Here is an 18,449-nt window from a genome sequence, read left to right on the forward strand (position 1 = left end):
TAGGTAATGTTTGATATTTCCCCTAACCAAGTCTTTGAGACAGCCATTTGCAACAGATAGTACCATACTCTCTTATTCTCTATCCAGCAAGACTAGCTCGCGACGATCATTGCCTATGAACTGATTTCAATGACGAATTTACAAGGCTGAGGAAGAAGCTCACGCCATAAGTTCGCAACACATCTTCAAGTGAAAGTTCAAACCCCCTTGTAGTGACCAATGAGCTCCTTGCCGAGGGAAGCTGTGCATCAGCTGCTTGTGATACTGTAGCCAAAAATATGACATCTTCCCAAAGGAGACACAGAAACGGAGTTCCCCACATTATCAACGGTCATTTCTTCAGCGCGACATGATCTACAGACCCCTTACATCACATCCTCCATAGTCTATAGACCATGTAAATGACTCCGATTCAGCACGCACGCGTCGGACAATCTGGTACAACATCGAGGTTCCAAATTAAAGAAAATTTTCCCAGAGTCTTGGTCCCGTTCCCAAGGCAGGTATTCAAGACTGGTGAGCAGAGTAGGTCATCAGTTGCTTCGCTGACCCAAATACCATGGTTATGACGACAGTATCTGGATGAGCTCGCAAAGCTGTAGTGAATGACCCAATTGTATCCATTCCGTCGGAAATGGCGCTTCAAGTCTTGAGAGAGCCATGCCCAATGATGGCATTGTCGCTGCGTATAGGACTTACATCAGACTTCCCGAGCAGACAGACTTTGATGATTTTACCATTGTCGACTTGTATCAAAACAAACCTAAACCGTAGAGGCTGGATCTAGCTCTCAGGAATGTCGTACGCTCAGCAAGAACGTGATCAAGTCATCACCAGTACTCTGTGCATCGAGATTTGTCGTTGCCTATGCTGTGGAACAACTTCGATGAAGCCAGAGCTCGGAAGGCAACAACTCCCCATGCTGTTCTCACCCTTTCTAAATTTGCTCATGTTCAGGCTCATGTTCAGGCTCATTAGTATTTCCACATCCATTACCCAGCGAGCAGTGGAATGCTTCATCTTCATTCTACAGTAATGGGGTGGAGCGGCGGAAATCCTTCCCGAAGCACCGAATCACTATTATTGAGCAGACGAGCTTCATATTGATGCCGCTGTCGATGCTTTGTAGGTAGGCTTGATCGGTGATCACTAATAACACACAGGCTATGCCATTGTGCTCATCTCCGACAGCAAAGTGAGAAAATGCATCTAGATGAAGAATCTGGGCGGCTGGGGTCTCCAACTGTAAGGTCTGGTCTGATTGATCAATGTTCAAGCTGGCGATCTTAGCGGAAGTGGGTCAATTCTCATCTTCGTTCTAGTACCAAAGATCTTTTCTTTCTAGTATACCTGAGAAAACACCCACAGCAAAAACCACCCGTCCTTCCTATTACAGCCAGACAAGATGCACCGGCACAAAAGCCCGATCCGCTCCGTCTTCCACCATCCGTATCGGGAATGCCGGCCTTCCCTCTCCGATTGAGTCACCCGGTCAGCTTACTCGGGGGCTACCCAGCTTGTACCAGACCCGTCAAAGTAAATCCAGAGTTCCAAACCCAAGTAAAATAAAGCACCTCGACCGGCCCTCCCCGTCCATCATCCCCCCCTTTACCACATCTTCACCCGTGCCAAGCCCTTCAACCCCCCCACCCCGCACCCGGTGTCCGTCATTCATCCCATCGCCCGACAACTCCAGCGCCAAGCTCCTCAAAGCCATGGCATCCTCCACCACCTCCGCCACACCGGCACCTACACCGGGAACGGCAACGGCATCCCGTCCCGCAAAAGCCACCGTGACTCTCCGCCCCGCAACACAAGCCGACGTCCCCGCCCTCGCATCCATCTCCGACACAGCCTGCAAAAAGGACTCGCACACCCAGCTCAAAGCCTCCATCCGCGGCGACGACGATTTTCCAAAGGGCATGCAAGATGCGCTGAAAGCCTGGATCGCGCACCCCAAAGTCGACGTCATTGTCGCCGAGGACGCGACGAGTGGTGATGCCGTGGGCTGGGTCGGCTGGGTGAGGCGCGGGTTCTCAGGCGACACTGACCTCCCCTTCGACGGATCGGATGAAGAACCCCGGCCCGAGACTTTCTTCACGGGCTCGGAGCAGGAGAACAAGAGCAAGACGATAGACGACCTCGGCGCCCTGACAAACGCATCAATGAACTACTGGGTCAAGAATTTCATGCCCGAGGGTTGTAAATGCAGGTTCCTGTGCACCTACGTCGTCCACCCGGATCACCAATCCCGCGGCATCGGCTCGGCGCTGATGAAGTGGGGCACTGACAAGGCGGATCGCGAGCCGGGCGTGTATTGCTGGGTTCAGTCGTCCATGGGAGGGCAGAAGGCGTTTGAGAGGCAGGGGTTCCGCGAGGTGGGCAGGTTGGAGGCGGAGCTAGATGAGTTTGCGGCGGGCGTGAAGCCTGGTGGGAAGTTGGCGGGTGTCACTGGGAGTGAGGAGTTTTGGGGGCAGTATTCGTGGGTTTACATGAGGAGGGATGCGAGGGCGTAATAAGGTAAACTGAGTTGAATTGGAAGAATCAAGACGCTGCTATGCGATGCATTATGCCAAAGACCCAGATTGGTCTGAAAATGAACTACAACCAGCGCTGTGCAATCTCATCCCATAAGAACCCAGAGTCGCGTCTACAACCCAACAAGCTTGCAAAACGTCATGAGACCCCACGCGCCAGCCAAGGGGTTCATCATATCCTGGACCATCATCGAGTCCGAAATCGCCTCGTTGAAGTCCTTCATCATCGGCACCTTGGGTTTCGAAGCCCAGAACTGACGCATGTACTGGTGTCCGTACGTCAGGCCCGCGGCGAGCATGATGGGGAAGCCGACGGTGAAGATGCCTAGGCCGCGGGGTACCACGAGGGAGAAGGCGATGCCGCCGATGGCGGAGACGAGGCACTGTGTGTCGCGGATTGTCAGTTTATCATGAGATTTTGGAAGAGTGAGTGAGTAAGAGTGAGAAAGTGAGAGTGAGGGGCTGGACGTACGCCGACGAAGCCTGTACCGACGGTGTATCTAACTTCCCATAGCTGCTTCTCTGCCGTCCTACTCCACTCCGCTGCCTTCTTGGCCTTGTCCTCGTACTTGAGCAACCTGGGGATCGAGTTCGCCGAGTGCACAAGGGCAAACGCGCTAGCGAGGGCGATGAGTATGCCCAGCATGTTTGTCGGGAACGCCATTTTCGAGTGTATTTGGATGTTTCCTTTTCGGAATAATGAGGTTTGACGTGATTCTGTGCCCCTCGATTATTAGTCTTCTTCTCTCGAGATTCCCCTTTTGCTCTTGACGATGTGTGGCAAAGACTCGTTGGTGTTTATAAGAAGTGAAGCTCGACAGCTCACATGCAGGAAGAAGTCGCTAGACCGCGGCAGTGACGTCATGGTTCGCAGAGCTACGACACACCCGGCCAAGGTCCTCCGGGGGGTGAGCTCACGACGGGACACGATCAAATCATGGGACGGACAACGCAGGACAAACGCTCTGGCTTAATTTGGAATTTCATTTCAGTCATTTCTTGCGAAACTCTGAGAACTGTTCAGCCATACATGGTAAGCAGGTGTTCATGAGATAAAAGCTCATAAAACTCTCCCTCTCGGCTATCTGAGGTAAGATGGCCCACGGTCTGGACCACGAGCTCGGATGAGACACGTCCAGCCGTGCTCATCACGTTTTCGAATAGGACATCGTTGAGTAGTAGGCACATCGGGTCATTAATCAACCACATTGCCGTATGGCTCTGCATTGCACAGTCCGCGGGGTCCCGACGTTGTCATTCGTACCAGCTGAGTTGCTCGATGAGCTGCCCCGCACCCATAGCCGAAGCTTCAAGCCGTCTCAACGCCCTCGCCATGCAATAAATCAAAAGATGGCCCAGAACCCACGCTTGAGCTGTAGACCGGAACAATATTGCTCCACGTATCTCTCGCTATGGATACGTCGTCAACAGTGGCAGCAGCTCAACGACCATGCTGACCGTCCTGAGCTGAACGAGCTAGTAGTTCTCCAATTCACCATCAAGGCAAATTCTCGGCTCCTCTTTTACCTCTTCGGTCGCAAGTCCTTCACGTAAAAATCGAGCTTCTCGGAGTGGTAAACATGACCCGGCGGGTTCTTTGCTCCAGTGTACAGGTTATCAATGGAGTGCTGGTGGAAGGTTTCCGACGCCGTGCACTGCAGGATGTGAGGCAACCCTGGCGGGTTTGTGAGGCGGAAGATGCCATATCTGGATACCGCGTTAGCTGTCGTTGTGTACGAAGAAACACATGCAACTTACGATGGAGAATGCCTTGGAGAGCAAACGATGGCGATACTCTCTGGCATCATAACCTGGTACCCGGCCTGCGTGTGTAAATCACGCGAGCTCATGAAGCACGTTTGCGTGGGATGCGTATGAATCCAGCCCACTACCAAGAGATCCTCGTTGATGCAATAATCCAGCATCGACGACTCGTTTTCGGTTTCGCACGTATCGGGTGTGCACTTCTGTTCGGGGATAAGAAGGCAACTGATGAACAGCGCGTTGTTAACAGGTCGTCCACAAAGGATACCGCACATTTCGAGGCCTCTGCGGGTGTTGTCTGACGCGATGTTGAGGAAGGTATCCCTGAGCTGTGTTGGGAGGAACACGGGTCGGATAGGGTCGCCATTCTCCAGATACGCTGCCGGCTTGAAAGCGAGCCGCTCTTTCGCCGCCGGTGGCATCACCTCCTCCTTGGCTGGCAACTCCGGAACGCCTCCCTGTAGCGCGTTGGCTGTTGACGGCGGCCTGTACGACGTCAATGGCTCCTTGCTCGGCCTTACAGGAGGTGCCGCATCGAGCTCCTGGCGCGTCATCGTGAAGTCCTCCTTTGGCGGCTTCGGTGGCTGAGGCGGTGGCGGCGTGTAAGTGCGCTGCGGTTCCAACGGCGACGCCTCCCATTCCAGTGCCCTTGGTCGTGATATAGACGGGTAATTGTATGAGTAGCTGGGAGGAGCTCTCGGCGGGGGCACCTGGCGTTGGTAATTTGAAGCTTGCGAGTTGCTGAAGGTATCTTCGTCTCTTCCCCCATCGGTTCCGTCGAGTCGGCGCCGTGTGGCTTCGATCTGTCTCCTTATATCTTCCTCCTCTGCTGCGGCCGTCGCTGGACTGCTAAACTGCTCCCAGTCCTCCCAGCGGCCGCCCTTGCGGCGCTCTTGCTCTTCTTCGGCGCTGACGCCGGCCTGCCGCGTTGCTCTCCTTGCAGCATCTCGCCTCTTATAGTCTCGTTGCGCCAAAGAGACTGCAAGCTCCTGATTATCGGCGGCATCGAGAATCTTGGCGTTTCCGGATAGGGTCGGGTCTCGGGCAGCGAACTCGCTATAACTTGTGGGTCTGGTGGTGAATTCGTCGTCTTCTCTCTGCTTTGACGCGCTCATCGACTGCCATTCCTTGTAATCGCGGTCGATCTGCGGCTTCAATTCCTCCAGTAACCCAAATACCTCCTTATTCTGGCGATCGAACAGTGGCTTCGTGAGCGCTTTGTTTTCGGGTAACTTGGCGTCGGGATGTGTTTTCAAATGCGTAAGAACTAGGACCGAGTGTCGCCATAGCATCTGGTAGGCTTTTCGTATGTCGCGATCTTGAAGCGCAAAGGTTGCCTAGATCGCATTGTCATCAGCGGGTGCAGCGCAGGCGAACAAACAAGCGAAATGGGGCACAAACCTCTTGAAATAGGGTATCTGCGGAACGCGCCCAGTACTTGAAGGGGATCGTAGTCCTGAAGTCAAAATCCTCTGCTGCTATGGTAATCTCCTTGATGCTCATGGGCCGCGCGGGCCTGGGACTCGAAGGGCCATTCATCTTGTTGGTGGTGTCGGAGGAGTTGGAGCTCTCCGGCTTTCGGCTGTGTAGTGGTTCAAGCTCGGGAATATCTCGTTATGTGGTCGCTGGTGGTGACGAACACCGTTCAGGGAGATGTTGGCATGTTTCTCAAAATGAAAGGCCAAGCGTGGCAGCCTAGAGGTAGCAAGCAGCCGACCGTTTGGTCAAAGACGTCTTGCGAGTTTCGTCCCAGGGACCGTATGACGAAGCGCTAGAGGAGCCACTCGTGGCTGAAGCCTGAAGCCTGAAGCCTGAAGCACACCCAGCAGCACCCCGCCATGGATGGGGGGAAACCGACAAGGTCCGCACCAAATGGAGGGGCATGGGAGAGAGCTCGGGCCTCGTTCAAGAATGCATCACGTGGGCAGCGATGAAGGCACGTGACTGGGATCACACCGAGACTGGCTTACATTAATTATTATGTTCACCGGGGGAGGTGAATCAGGGCAGCCAGGTGAGGAAGAACAGCAAGGGTCCACGCTTTGTTGGGCTGTCATTTGCGGGAGGATCCGGGCCATTGTCTCGGATCCACTCCCAGAATAATGTCACTGAGGCTTGAGCTGGGAATCCGAGAGAGGAACAGAAATTCGAAGTTTTCCATGATCCATCGTATTGCCACGATGCAATGAAAATTTCAGGCATCAGGGCCTCATCGAGCTACAACACAAAGCACCTAGACGTCATCTCGCCCGTATTTCCGTTCGATCTACGACAGCTCTCTCGCTTGCCCGCCAACCCAACGGACACCGACGAGCAAGGGGCCAGACGCTCGCCTCATTCCAAGGTCGGGAAATGTCGGAACGCGCCCAATCTTTCGTAATACTTCTCGCCAACCACTCAGCTTTACCACGAATAAGGTAATTATCCGGCACCTGGGAAGCCAGGGAAACCAAAGCAACCGGAGTGCGCCCAGGCGGGCCGGTGAAGCCGTTCCCTGGTTCCATCTGCATTGATCCTCTTGCGGCTCGAGTCTCAACATGGCACCATGCTCGACTGCTTCCACCGCCTGCTTGAACCGGGTCGCATGTTGCCTGACGTGCATGTTTTCCGATGCTTGAGTCGAATGAACCGCTCGCCCCCCACGCTTTTTTCCTTCCGCTGGTCGCCGGTGAGCGAGGGAGACAAAGATAGATCTTTGGCGGTCTAGAGACTGTGTATTCAAGTTCCGGTTCCTTGTTACCCGATGTGCCTGTGTACGGTTGTAGGTGGTCGTTTCCCATTGTCTCAAGTTGCGGCCGTGGCGGTGCCGAGTCGTCAGGTTATCAGCTATCGCATCTTGCCATCCAGCCCAAATCTGACGGCGAGATGGCTTGATGTTTTTTGCGGGAATGTGGAGGAGATGACCATAACCCGTGCTCCTGTTTTTTCCCGCCTTGCTTTTTTGTTGTAATTCGCAAACTGTTGATGGGGGTCGCCGCCGGGCATCTCCCGCAAAGACTGGGGACCCAATGTCGACTAGTCCTTGCCATGTGTGCGTCCGTCCGGCCATGGCAGATTCAGGGATGGCCACCATCTGAGCCATCCTGGACTTGGGGGAATCTCCCGATGAGGCCACAAGGCTACAATTCAGTCGAGATTAAAGGAGAAGTTTTCCGCCTTTGTTGATGTCGAGATCCCTTAGACTTGTTTGATTATCTTCATCCATCTTCATCACAATACCAGTATACATCCATCTACTCCATCCACGAGCTCATCACCAAATCTTCGTGAGACTTCACTCATCACAACCATGTCTTCCACCACTTGCAGAAGTAAGCCGCCCTACTCACCACAGAATCACATCAGCAACTAACAACCCGCTAGAAAGCATCGACAGCACCATGTCACACTTCACCCTAAGCATGGGCAAGGCCTCCGTCCAAAACAACGTCTCCCTCTGGACAACCCTCTCCCAATGCTACGCCGAAATCGCAAAGACCTTCAACATCCAAGACGCAGAAGGCATCCTCTCCACCCCAGACAGCCTCTCCAAAGTCGTCCACGCAACCTTTGACCACGACGTCCACGGCCTCATCGAGCAGCACTCCTCCTCCATGGCCAGCTACCTCGACGACGCGACAAAGGCGCACATGCTCGCCCAGGCCATCGCCGGCATGGTCGCCTTCTTCCAGAAGCTCGCCGCGCACCACCAGGGCCCCGTCATGCAGGCCAGCTTCGACCGCGAGGTCCGCCGCTTCGCCGAGTGCGAGCTCCGCTCCGCCATGATTCGCACCATTGAGGAGAGCCGCATCTTTGGGCGCTGCTACACAACGAGCCAGATTGCCGACCTCATCATGGGCGCCGTTGAAGGCAAGGTCAACGACGCTGAGTTTACGTCCGAGGACGAGTACCAGAACGCCATTGGCTGGGCGACTGAGTTGCCTGCGCGCAACATGGGATTGCCGTGGGGCTTTTCCATCATGGCTCTCAACTAGAGGGTAGGATGGTGCAGATGATCATGACCGTTATAATGAAACTTTTTTGGGATCTCGCGTAGCGAGGGTATCGCCGCCGGGGTAGGGCGCATTAGCATGGCGTTTTTTGAAAGGAATCTTATCGGAGCATTGCTGGGTATAGTTCATAGTCCTAGTAGCTTTTTAATTGTATCACCACTCTCATCAGACCTTCAATTTGTTTGCTTTTTACTGATCTCGTTCATCCACTGTTGCTGTCGCCGTCATCCTCGCCCTCATCATGCCTTCTGTGCCTGCGCCGCAGCTTGTGCGCTGGTCTGGATCTGGATGATGTCGCCCTTCTTCTTCTCCAGCTTGCCTTGGGCATCCCTGATCAAACCTTCATGTCTCTCGCTGGTGGATGTTAGTAAGGAAACACTGCTTTTCGAAAATCAACTGTGGTGCACATACATCTCCTTCGTAATGAAGTCCAGACGGCCCTTGACTGTGCTCTCCGCCTCCACCTTGTCCTGCTTCAGCAACACGGGGCCGACCAGCTTGTAGATCTGCTCGCCATCCTTGAGCTTGTCGAACTCCTGGAAGATACATCAGCCTGGTGGTCGTGAAAGTCGGATCCTGGAGTTCCCTTACCTCCTTCACGCCGAGGTTCTCCTGCCTCTGGGCCTCCAGCTTTTGCCTCGACTGAACGGTGGTCTGAAGTTCTAATGAGACACGAGTAAATATCCCGTCACTCATCGCAGTATTTCGATAACGTACCCTGTTGCAGCGCCTGGTAATCCTCCGACAGCTTTTGCAGCTTTGCTTGCACCTCAGCCATGGTTGGGGTATGAATATGAGTGTGAGGGGTTCACAAGAAATGAGTGTGAAAATTGCAAATCAGAGAGTTGGCCAGGGCACAACAACGTCGGGAGGAACGCCGCAGATCGGTCCAACGGTTAAGATATGAGACGAGTTTGTGAATCAGACGTCTCCAAAATTGCCAAGGCTCTGGGAAATAATTCGTTTTGTTTCGACTTTTGAGCGGTGGTCTGCGAGAGGATACTTGGTACCTCGACTCAGCATTCGATGCAGTGGTGACAGACAATCGGGATACCGTTTAGTCGAATATGGAGCAACCCACTTGTCGAATGTACGGGCCTCGGTGGGAGGTAAGTCTCGGAGGACTCGAAACACTTGCCAGCTTTCTGAAATCCCGAGACTTTTCTTGGTTGATTTTGAGACTTAGGGATTACGTTCGTGATTTCGGAAGGGTTAAATGCGTCCGCTATGACATATTTGGTGCCCATAGACCGGTACAGGAGGTCGCCCGCAGGTAATGCATGTAGGCATTTGATGCATGTAGGCATTTGATGCATCTAGACAAACATTTTCAAATAACCCAGACAAGTCCCCCACCCCCACCACCTGCCCAAGGCACCCCGATTAGCGCAGCGGTCCATCACGAACTGCCCAGGCAACGTCACAGAATCCACGCCCGCAAGTGCTTCCTCAAGGTTCCTCGCCCGTCCAAACTTCCACCCTCCACCTGTTTGCGCCAGGCATCGACGACCTGCTCAGGAACTTATCGATTCTTCCATCCTCCGACGTCCAATCTCGAAGCGATTAGCCAAAGGCGCTGACGAACACGACGACGTTCACAACGAGAGAGCTTTCCCCGCTCTTTCCACCTTGTCACGAATCCCACCTCTCCGTCGCCGCTTAATCGCCGAGCTCCTCGAGAGACAAGTTCAGCCCGCTGCCAACAATGTCGGGAATCACCGACTTCCTCGGCCGTGCCATTAGCACGGTCAAGCAGGCCATCGACGCCGACAACGCCGCCGAGTACGACAAGGCCTTCCAACTATACACAAAGTCGCTCGAGCTCTTCGTCCTCGCCGTCAAGTGGGAGAAGAACCCAAAGTCAAAGGAGCTCATCCGCCAGAAGACGGCCGAGTACATGGACCGCGCCGAGAAACTCAAAACATACCTCAACGAAGCAGAGAGTAAAAAGAGCGGCGGGGGCGGGAACAAACCCGGGGCCGTGGGCGTTAATGGCGGCGGCAAGGGTAAGGGAAGCGCTGATGACGGCGACGAGGACAATAAGAAGCTGCGCAACGCCCTCAGCGGCGCCATCCTGCAAGAGCGGCCTAATGTGCGGTGGGACGACGTCGCCGGTCTCGAGGGCGCCAAGGACACGTTGAAGGAGGCCGTCGTGCTGCCCATCAAGTTCCCGTCACTGTTCCAGGGCAAGCGTCAGGCGTGGAAGGGTATTCTTCTCTACGGCCCGCCTGGAACGGGTAAGAGCTATCTGGCCAAGGCGGTCGCGACGGAGGCAAACAGCACATTCTTCAGCGTCAGCAGTTCCGATCTCGTGAGCAAGTGGATGGGAGAGAGTGAGAGGTCAGTTGATTGCCGATTCTGCGCATACGCAAGCAAACCCACAAGCAGTATTCTAACCCACACCAAAACAGGCTCGTCAAGGCACTCTTTAGCATGGCAAGAGAAAACAAGCCCTCGGTCCTCTTCATTGACGAAATCGACGCCCTCTGCGGCCCCCGCGGCGAAGGCGAGTCCGAGGCCTCAAGACGTATCAAGACGGAGCTTCTCGTGCAGATGGACGGTGTCGGAAACGACAGCAAGGGCATCCTGGTCCTGGGCGCGACCAATATCCCCTGGCAGCTCGACGCCGCCATCCGCAGACGTTTCCAGCGCCGCGTGCACATTGGTCTGCCCGACGTCAACGGCCGCGCGCGCATGTTCAAGCTCGCCGTCGGCGACACGGAAACGCACCTCCAGGCGGACGACTACCGCGTACTGGCCGAGCTGTCGGAGGGGTTCTCTGGTAGTGATATCGCCAACGTGGTGCAGCAGGCTTTGATGGGGCCTGTTCGCAAAATTATCCAAGCCACACACTTTAAGCCGGTATGTTGTACTTCCATTCTATCATATACTAGAGATGAAATGATGCTAATTGTGTTCAGGTTGTTCACGATGGCCAGAAGAAGCTTACACCTTGCTCACCCGGCGACCCCCAAGCCAAGGAGATGACGTACCACGACGTCGACTCGGAGGAGCTGATGGCACCCATCATTGAGCTCAAGGACTTCAAGCAGGCTCTCAGGGACTCGCATCCTACCGTTTCCGACGACGATGCCGCCAAGCAAATAGAGTGGACAAACGAGTTTGGTAGTGAGGGTGCATGAGCTGGGAATATGGTGTGGACTGAGTGGTGATTACTTCAAAGAACAAAGACTCTGGAATACTATTTGCAAATGAGAACGAGAGAATGGAAAGAAACAGAAACTATTTGGGATGGTATGGGTGGTGTACCGGGCGGGGGCGGCTGTGGTCGAGAGTTGGGGGCGTCCTCTGGCGTTGAAACGGCCGGCATTTTTGGGTTGGGGGAAATATCAAACGTATTACTCTTTTTTTTGCTTTTTCTATTGTTCCCTTTTTTAGTTTCTACTGCATTGCAACCTCTACCTTATCCTTTCCCCCCTTCTCTGACACAGCGTAAAATCTAAAAAGTTGGCCTACTATAAAAACGATGGGGGATCTTTGGGGAGAGTTATCCAAAGTTTGATCTGGAGAAATTATGGGTCTATCCCTTGGTGGACTATACTCTGGTGCAAGTCAAGGCAGGCCCATAGCCAATAGACAACACCAGTATGGTCTCACGGTACGGTCACTCATCACCTATGTTGACAACAAGACTGGCAGGGAGAGAGAATTGCTCTGGGGGTATGGGTTCGGTTGGTTGTTCTTTCAACTGTACATACACACATATGTAGAATGATGCATTAACATTTTTTCAAAGCCCAAAAACTCCGTTCAAATAAGCCCGGTTTTTTCTCTCTCATTTCCTCCCCCCATAAAACTCCCAAGAAAAAAAAAAGAGACACAGAACAGGTAAAAAGAGCCACAAGTAGATAACAAGATTGAGAGAGAAGCCGGGAAATGCCCAAGGTAGTTGCCGCCAGACCTGCGTTAAAAAAAGAGCAGAAGAGTTTTTGGAACAAGGTTGGGGAAGGGGGGTATGTGCAAAGAGGAAAAAGTAGTGACAAGACAACCTACTTCCTTCTCCTTACTCATCCTTGGACTTGGACTTGGACTTCTTCTTCTTCTTTTCGCCGTCAGCCTTTTCGGGCTCGGCGGCGCCGACCTCGGACTCGCGCTTGCGCTTCTTCTCCTTCTTTTCCTTCTTGTCCTTGGACTTTTCCTTCTTGTCCTTCTTCTCCTTCTTGACGTCCTCGACGACGGCGTCGACCATTTCCGCGTCGTCGAGCGTGAGGTCGCCCTCGACTTGCTCCAGGACGGAGGCCTTTTGAGTTGTGTTAGCATGATTCAAGGACACATTGGAGGAAAATGCGGCTGTGAGTAACTTACCATGACGTCCGAGTTCTTGGCGGGCTTCTTGCCGGTGGCGTAGAACTCGAGACGGTCCTCGACCTGCTGGCGGAGGGCCTCACCGAACTTGGTGTTGGGGTTCTCGGTGTAGTTGTCGATACGGCTGGCAATGGAGCACTTGTTGGCGAGGTAGCGGGAGATGCGACCCTTGTTCTTGACGGCGGCCTTGCCGATGAAGCTGCTGTGGTAGATGAGACCGTACTTGGGGGTGTTGCTCTTGGTCTTGAGGGCGCGGAAGAGGGCCTTTTCGGCGCCGAGGATCTGCAGGGTCGAGGCCGGGTATTTGGACAAGTTGGTCAGGGAGCCGGCGTGGGAGATGAGCTTGGCGGCGACGGGGGTGCCGATGAGGGTCTGCAGGTTGGGCGCGACGATGGACATCTTCTTGTCGAGGTAGTTTGCGGTCGAGCGGCGGGCCTCGGCCTGCGCGACGACGGCGGAAGCGAAGCCCTTTACGATCTCGAGGTCGGCGGGGGTGATGGAGAGACCCATGGAGACCTTTGCGGCGTCGATGATGGCCTGGGCCTTTTCGCCGTCCTCCTCGACGAGGGCGGCGATGTCGTGGAGGCGGTCGTCGGTGAGGGTGGCCTTGTCGCCGATGGCGAGGACGAGCTTGGCGTAGGTGAGGTTGTCCGACTCGATCTTGACCAGCTCGGGGAAGTGCCAGCCGTACCACTCGCGCACGCGCATGAAGAACTGGTTGACGCCCTTGTCCTGGAACTCAACGGTGGCGCTGGCCTGGATGACGTGGTTGTCGTTCTTGGTGGTGCTGAACTTGACCTTGGCGCGGGAGTAGGAGTGGCCCAGACCGAGGCCGGCGGCGGTCGAGTCGCCCGTCTGCAGGCCCTTGAGGAGGCGGTCGGCGTGCAGGCGGACGCCGCGGAGAAGGTCGGCGGCGACCTCGGAGGTCTCAGAGGTCTCGCAGTCGATGCCGGAGAAGGAGCTCTTGATCACGGAGGCCAGGTTCTTCTCGGCCACGGCGATGGTGATTTTGCTCTTCTTGCCGCTCGTCTGGGGGAGGTTGAGCTCGAGGACGGACTTGAGGTGGTCGGACATGAGACCCTCGGAGATGTGGTTGATCTCGTCAAGTGCCTGCTTTCCGGTGCTGTGTGTGAAAGAGTATTGTCAGCAGGGTTCTGGTTTCCTCTCCATTCTTGTCTCCAATGCTGTCGTTCCGGGGTTGAGACGCGCTTCTAAGAGAACCCCTCCGTCGCGCAGCCTCCAACCTCTAGCTGCCACCCACACCACCATAATCGCCAACATTTCGCGGAATTGGGGTAGTCCTACTCAAAGGGAGTGAAGTTGACCAGCTTCACCATCTTGCCAAACTTGGAAAGGTCGGCAATGGTCTCCTGAGCCTCCTTCTGGCGCAGGCCAATGCTGTCGGGCTGGTGCTCGATGTGGAACACACCGTAGCCCATGGGGGCCTCGTAGAGGAGGTAGTTGATCGCGGCCATTTTGGCAAACTGTCTCTCTCTCTCTCTCTCTCTCTATGATCTTGATATGTTGATTGAAGTCGGGAGGGGACCGGACAATCAAGCCTCGCGGAAGTTATTGTGGGTGGGCAGAGGCGAGTCGACAGTGCTGGTCAAAAAAAGAGAGGTCGAAAAAAGTATCCAAGGTTCGGATTTTTTTCTTCAATTTTTCCTTTCCCCCCACTGGTGTCAATTGGAAATTTTTCTGGAGCTCCAATGCTGACGCTCGGGCCAGTTTCTGGGTGGTGTGGGTGGTGGGAGGGTCACGTGGGCGACCTTCGGCATGAGACGACGCCGGCAGCCGATGGTGGGGCAGCCTCTGTGGCTGCGTTCCGGGCTGGTGTGGCTCAACACTTGATGTTCAATCGCTGGACTCATGGGAGACGGGGTGCAGCGACAGCAGAGTGTCATCGCAGGAAGCCGCTGTCGTTTCGAAGAGCCTGTCAGCCTACTTGAAACTTTTGAAATATCAGTATTTCTATGTCATGCAATCTGTATGTAAGTGTACTACACCCAGCATATTGAGCGGTTAGATCCTAAGGCTTCCACGGCTGTAAGTCCCAGCATTGAGAAATAGACGGACAGCTCAGCATGGCCAGAAAGAGACTTTTTCAGCTCAAGTAAGGTCTCCAGATGATTTCCTGAGATTCTCTATCTAGCTTAGATAGTTCAAAGTCTCAAACAGCCGTGTGGTTGTGGAGCTATGGATTTTAATGATGATTTTAACATTGCTTTGATTTTAACATTGAAAGGCAGTTTTGGTATCTCTAATGGCAACACAATCTTGATTACGACCATACGAATCATTAAATCAACAATATTGTTTGAGTCAATCACCAAAGAACTATACCTACTCAACCAACGTAAGTCCAGCTGTTCATCCGGTATATAGGGTAGACCTCGTCGAATGCAACAGCGCCTGCTTATCATCATGCCAATCACATGCCACCACCAAAAAACACCTCAAGCACAATACACTACCAACTCTACCAAATCAAATCCACCACCAAAGAACCACATGACTTATTCTTGATTCGCTTCCACAGGCAGACTCTGTAAGCATCCTTCCCAAACATGCAGACCAACTCCCGGAGCCCCCGAGGAAATTCCCACAGGCTTTTAGACCGGAGGTGGTATCGTTTCAATCCCGTCGCTTCCGGCATCTGGCGGAGGGTCGCGGGGCTGTTGGCCCAGAAAGCCAAACGTCCAATGACATCATGAAATCGAGATAGCTTAGCGATTCTGCCTGGCTTACACCGCCGCCTGATTATTCTACGTATGGATGAATGTCACTCTGGATGCGATGGACAAGAGTATGGTGATCAATATTTGTTGTCATTACACATTAGGCGTTATTAAAATGAGGAATATGATACATGTACAAAAGTCCGAGCAAAAGGATGCTCGCCCAAGAAAAAGTGCACGCAGGTAGCTAGAACCATGGGACTCTGAACCCAACGTCCAAACCGCCCAAAACCTTGCCTCAACATGCCTCAAGCAGCGCGGCGGCTCCTGGTTCGTGACGCGATGCCGCCTCCGCCAGCCGCCTTGGCCACGCCATTCGCAACAGCCTGAGCCGCCTGTGCAGCCTCCCCACCAGCAGCAAGGGTTGCGACGTCGACCTTGGGCACCTCATCAATGGTCTCCATGGGCTCGGCCTCAGACTCCTCCGCCTCGGACCGGTCGTCCTGCTCGACGCCCTGGAAGACGTAGCGGTATCCGATGCGCACGAGGAAGAAGAGCCAGAAGAGGTTGAGGGACTGCAGGAGACCGAGCAGGCTGAAGGTGATGACTTTGGAGAGGGTGCACTTGTACTGCTGCGTCTCCCAGTTGAGCTCGTAGGGGCCGACGGTGGAGAACTCGGTGAGGATGGACCAGAGGATCTTGAGGTTGATGAAGTGGCGGAGGTAGATCCACGAGGCCAGTGACAGGCAGTACCAGGGTCCGGTGATGGGGGCGTCAACGTAGTTGAAGGTCTTGGACATCTGAGTAGGGAGTTACTGATTAGCATCTTTGTCTCGAGTGGGTTTTTGCACGTGTCTGCGAGTCGAACTTACTGCCATGAAAAAGTCGCTGATATCGTGGGTCAGGTAGACAGCGATACCCATGTAGGTGAAGTGAAACCGGTAGCTCAGGCCGATGAGGGCCAACGTCACGCAGTGGTGCGCCACGAGCTCGTAGTAATCCTTGCGCGGCTTCTCCAGACCGAGAAGCATGACCAGCGCCTGCTGCGCCCAGTAGGCCGCCTCGAACAGGTAGTAGAACTTGACGACGGCTTCGTGGGTCTTGTGGGGGAACGTCTCATACATGCCCGTGGTGTTGAAGTACCAGACCGGGGTGCGGCTCATGACGTACAAGCCAAAGGGGCCGAGGACGCCAAAGTAGACGGCAGTGTAGGCCTGCTCCATGAAGCGCTGCTGCTTTCCGCGGGAACGGATTCCGAGGGACTTTGCCAGCGGGCGGAGGAGCTCCTGCATGATGAACTCGCGGGTGAAGGAGAGGACGGTGGCGTAGAAGCAGACAAAGGCGATATCCCAGAGACCCTTTCCATACTGCGCGGGCGCGTCGGAGTCAGCGCCGGCGGCAGCGGCATCGAGTCCTTGCTGAGGGATCTTGTAGGAGAGGAAGATGAAGTGGTGGATGATGTTTGACTCGGTGGGGTTGACGGCGTAGAGGGAGAGGAAGACGAGGACCGTGACAAGGGGCGTGGTCCAGGTGTGCTTGACGGCGATGTGCTTGCAGCGGCGGAGGATGGCGCGGGCGCGGCTGCGCTTGGAGAGACGATCGAGCTGCTCCTGCTTCGAGGGCTGGCGGGCGTTGGCGTCGTGACCGTGGCCGTGGCCTCGCACGCTCGACTTTCTACGTCGGCGGGTCGCGATCTGGTCTTTGCCGGCCGAGGCCGGGGCGGTAGACTGAGCCATGGGGGATTCGGAGGCAGTCATTGTCGCGGGTTGAGACGTGTTGAGAGGTCGAGGTTGTTGCGATGACAACTGGTAGGTCTGAAGATGTTCGAGGTCGAAAAGGGGGAGATCTGCAGATGGCTTGCCCGAGCAGAGTCGACTAGGAGGAGGAGGGGGCTTCAGGGCAGAGACGGGATGTCGCGTGCACCTTTGGCGATTGAGACTGTACAAGAAACAAGACAAGAGCCGGTCAAGACCCGTCGAGCATGTAAAAGTGAAGAAGTAGGAAAAGAGATGTCGGGAGGAGGGCGGGAGACCGGGAAGTTTGGAGGAAAAGTTTATACTTCGTAGCGAACGGCCGGGGCGGCGGTCGTCGGGGGATTTTTCTTGTGAAGCAATCTCCCCCGTGGCTTGCGCAGAGGCGGATTTTCGGATAGAGTGGGTAAGATCAATTTTACACTACCTTAATTCCAGACATGGGGGGGTTGATTCGCACCGTGACACCACTGGATCCCGCGTAAATCGAAGGAAGTGATGGCAGTGACAGCCAGACGACGGGGAGTTAATTAAACGAATGGCGGCACCGGGTGATACGCGGATGACCTGCAACTGGCGCCTTAGGTAAGGCGGTCTTGCCCTTTTCCGTCCGATTCTGCAGATCCGCCCTGTTGGGATCTCACGGGAAGCAGCGTCTTTTCCTTCACCCCCTATGCGAGAACCAACAACCAGTGTTGCTGGGGAGAAGAAGAAGACTTTTTTCTTTGTCCACCTCACCTAATTATCCACGGAATGACTACCGGGAAAAGAAAAAGAAACGAATTGGCTGTTCATTCTGCACTGGTAGAGAATAGGCAGTCTACCAGTGTCCGACAATTGCTCAATTCGGAACGTGTAGGAGATCGGAGACTTGAGGGAAACAATTCCCCGACACGCTGTCCGCGACAGGCTGGACGTGTCGGTACCTGCCTCGGTCTACCATGGTTATTTCTCAGTCATCAACACCAATTGCTTCAGGTCAGAGGGGACGATGGCTTCGGCTTCCAACACAATGTTTGCCATACACACTAATCTTCTGAATGAGCAGACTGACGACCGTCGTCGAATTGACAAAAAAGAAAGAGAAAAAAAGACCCTCGGCCAGGGTCCCATAATCATCGTCGGTGCTCGGGCTCTCAACACTTTTTTCATCCCATGTCGACCGTCCACCCGCACTTTGGGGCCATCCCATGACGCTGCAGGCGGTCTGTCACCGTCTCCGACGTCCCGTTGGCAGCCAAGTCCCGTCCACCACAGCGCGGAAGTGCCGGTGCTCAACGGGGGAAGGGGACGGCCCAGACATGTGCTCTCCACATGCGAAGATACAGAGGTGCCTGGGTCCATGCGCTCTTTACATAAGCTCGCTTGCCGACTGTCCTTACATAATACGCGCTGCAATGG

At 54.5% G+C, this 18,449-nt stretch overlaps 9 protein-coding genes across 9 annotated transcripts; 3 read left to right on the forward strand and 6 right to left on the reverse strand.

The window, feature by feature from the left end:
• Positions 1 to 1,715: 1,715 nt before the first annotated feature.
• Positions 1,716 to 2,516, forward strand: BDP81DRAFT_331168 (acetyltransferase; the record flags this gene model as incomplete). Its single annotated transcript, XM_060585483.1, has 1 exon — positions 1,716 to 2,516. One exon carries the CDS (start codon positions 1,716 to 1,718, stop codon positions 2,514 to 2,516), a length of 801 nt encoding a protein of 266 aa, XP_060439874.1.
• Positions 2,517 to 2,583: 67 nt separating this feature from the next.
• Positions 2,584 to 3,476, reverse strand: BDP81DRAFT_113819 (uncharacterized protein). Its single transcript, XM_060581509.1, has 2 exons — positions 3,010 to 3,476; positions 2,584 to 2,920 (listed from the first exon to the last, which is right to left on the reverse strand). Exons 1-2 carry the CDS (start codon positions 3,199 to 3,201, stop codon positions 2,651 to 2,653), a joined length of 462 nt encoding a protein of 153 aa, XP_060439875.1. The 5' UTR covers positions 3,202 to 3,476; the 3' UTR covers positions 2,584 to 2,650.
• Positions 3,477 to 4,060: 584 nt separating this feature from the next.
• BDP81DRAFT_330760 (Mov34/MPN/PAD-1 family protein) lies at positions 4,061 to 5,840 on the reverse strand (the record flags this gene model as incomplete). The annotated part of the gene is made up of 3 exons (XM_060585442.1): positions 4,061 to 4,244; positions 4,296 to 5,638; positions 5,703 to 5,840. The coding sequence occupies 3 exons, from the start codon at positions 5,838 to 5,840 to the stop codon at positions 4,061 to 4,063; spliced, it is 1,665 nt and encodes a 554-aa protein (XP_060439876.1).
• Positions 5,841 to 6,492: 652 nt separating this feature from the next.
• BDP81DRAFT_113834 (uncharacterized protein) lies at positions 6,493 to 7,614 on the reverse strand. Its single transcript, XM_060581510.1, has one exon. It carries the CDS (start codon positions 7,381 to 7,383, stop codon positions 6,568 to 6,570), a length of 816 nt encoding a protein of 271 aa, XP_060439877.1. The 5' UTR covers positions 7,384 to 7,614; the 3' UTR covers positions 6,493 to 6,567.
• On the forward strand, positions 7,591 to 8,275 carry BDP81DRAFT_398846 (uncharacterized protein; the record flags this gene model as incomplete). Its single annotated transcript, XM_060588510.1, has 2 exons — positions 7,591 to 7,612; positions 7,665 to 8,275. The coding sequence occupies 2 exons, from the start codon at positions 7,591 to 7,593 to the stop codon at positions 8,273 to 8,275; spliced, it is 633 nt and encodes a 210-aa protein (XP_060439878.1).
• Positions 8,276 to 8,532: 257 nt separating this feature from the next.
• On the reverse strand, positions 8,533 to 9,071 carry BDP81DRAFT_398847 (prefoldin subunit; the record flags this gene model as incomplete). The annotated part of the gene is made up of 4 exons (XM_060588511.1): positions 8,533 to 8,647; positions 8,705 to 8,829; positions 8,885 to 8,955; positions 9,011 to 9,071. 4 exons carry the CDS (start codon positions 9,069 to 9,071, stop codon positions 8,533 to 8,535), a joined length of 372 nt encoding a protein of 123 aa, XP_060439879.1.
• Positions 9,072 to 9,998: 927 nt separating this feature from the next.
• On the forward strand, positions 9,999 to 11,436 carry BDP81DRAFT_330836 (ATPase; the record flags this gene model as incomplete). The annotated part of the gene is made up of 3 exons (XM_060585450.1): positions 9,999 to 10,633; positions 10,705 to 11,155; positions 11,215 to 11,436. The coding sequence occupies 3 exons, from the start codon at positions 9,999 to 10,001 to the stop codon at positions 11,434 to 11,436; spliced, it is 1,308 nt and encodes a 435-aa protein (XP_060439880.1).
• Positions 11,437 to 12,317: 881 nt separating this feature from the next.
• Positions 12,318 to 14,094, reverse strand: BDP81DRAFT_398849 (NOSIC domain-containing protein; the record flags this gene model as incomplete). Its single annotated transcript, XM_060588512.1, has 3 exons — positions 12,318 to 12,554; positions 12,620 to 13,742; positions 13,925 to 14,094. The coding sequence occupies 3 exons, from the start codon at positions 14,092 to 14,094 to the stop codon at positions 12,318 to 12,320; spliced, it is 1,530 nt and encodes a 509-aa protein (XP_060439881.1).
• Positions 14,095 to 15,605: 1,511 nt separating this feature from the next.
• On the reverse strand, positions 15,606 to 17,033 carry BDP81DRAFT_330897 (TLC domain-containing protein; the record flags this gene model as incomplete). The annotated part of the gene is made up of 2 exons (XM_060585458.1): positions 15,606 to 16,097; positions 16,170 to 17,033. 2 exons carry the CDS (start codon positions 17,031 to 17,033, stop codon positions 15,606 to 15,608), a joined length of 1,356 nt encoding a protein of 451 aa, XP_060439882.1.
• Between the last annotated feature and the right edge of the window lie 1,416 nt (positions 17,034 to 18,449).

This window comes from Colletotrichum phormii, assembly GCF_030913505.1.
Source record: "Colletotrichum phormii strain CBS 102054 chromosome Unknown BDP81scaffold_26, whole genome shotgun sequence".
In the NCBI taxonomy this organism is placed as follows: Eukaryota; Fungi; Ascomycota; class Sordariomycetes; order Glomerellales; family Glomerellaceae; genus Colletotrichum; species Colletotrichum phormii.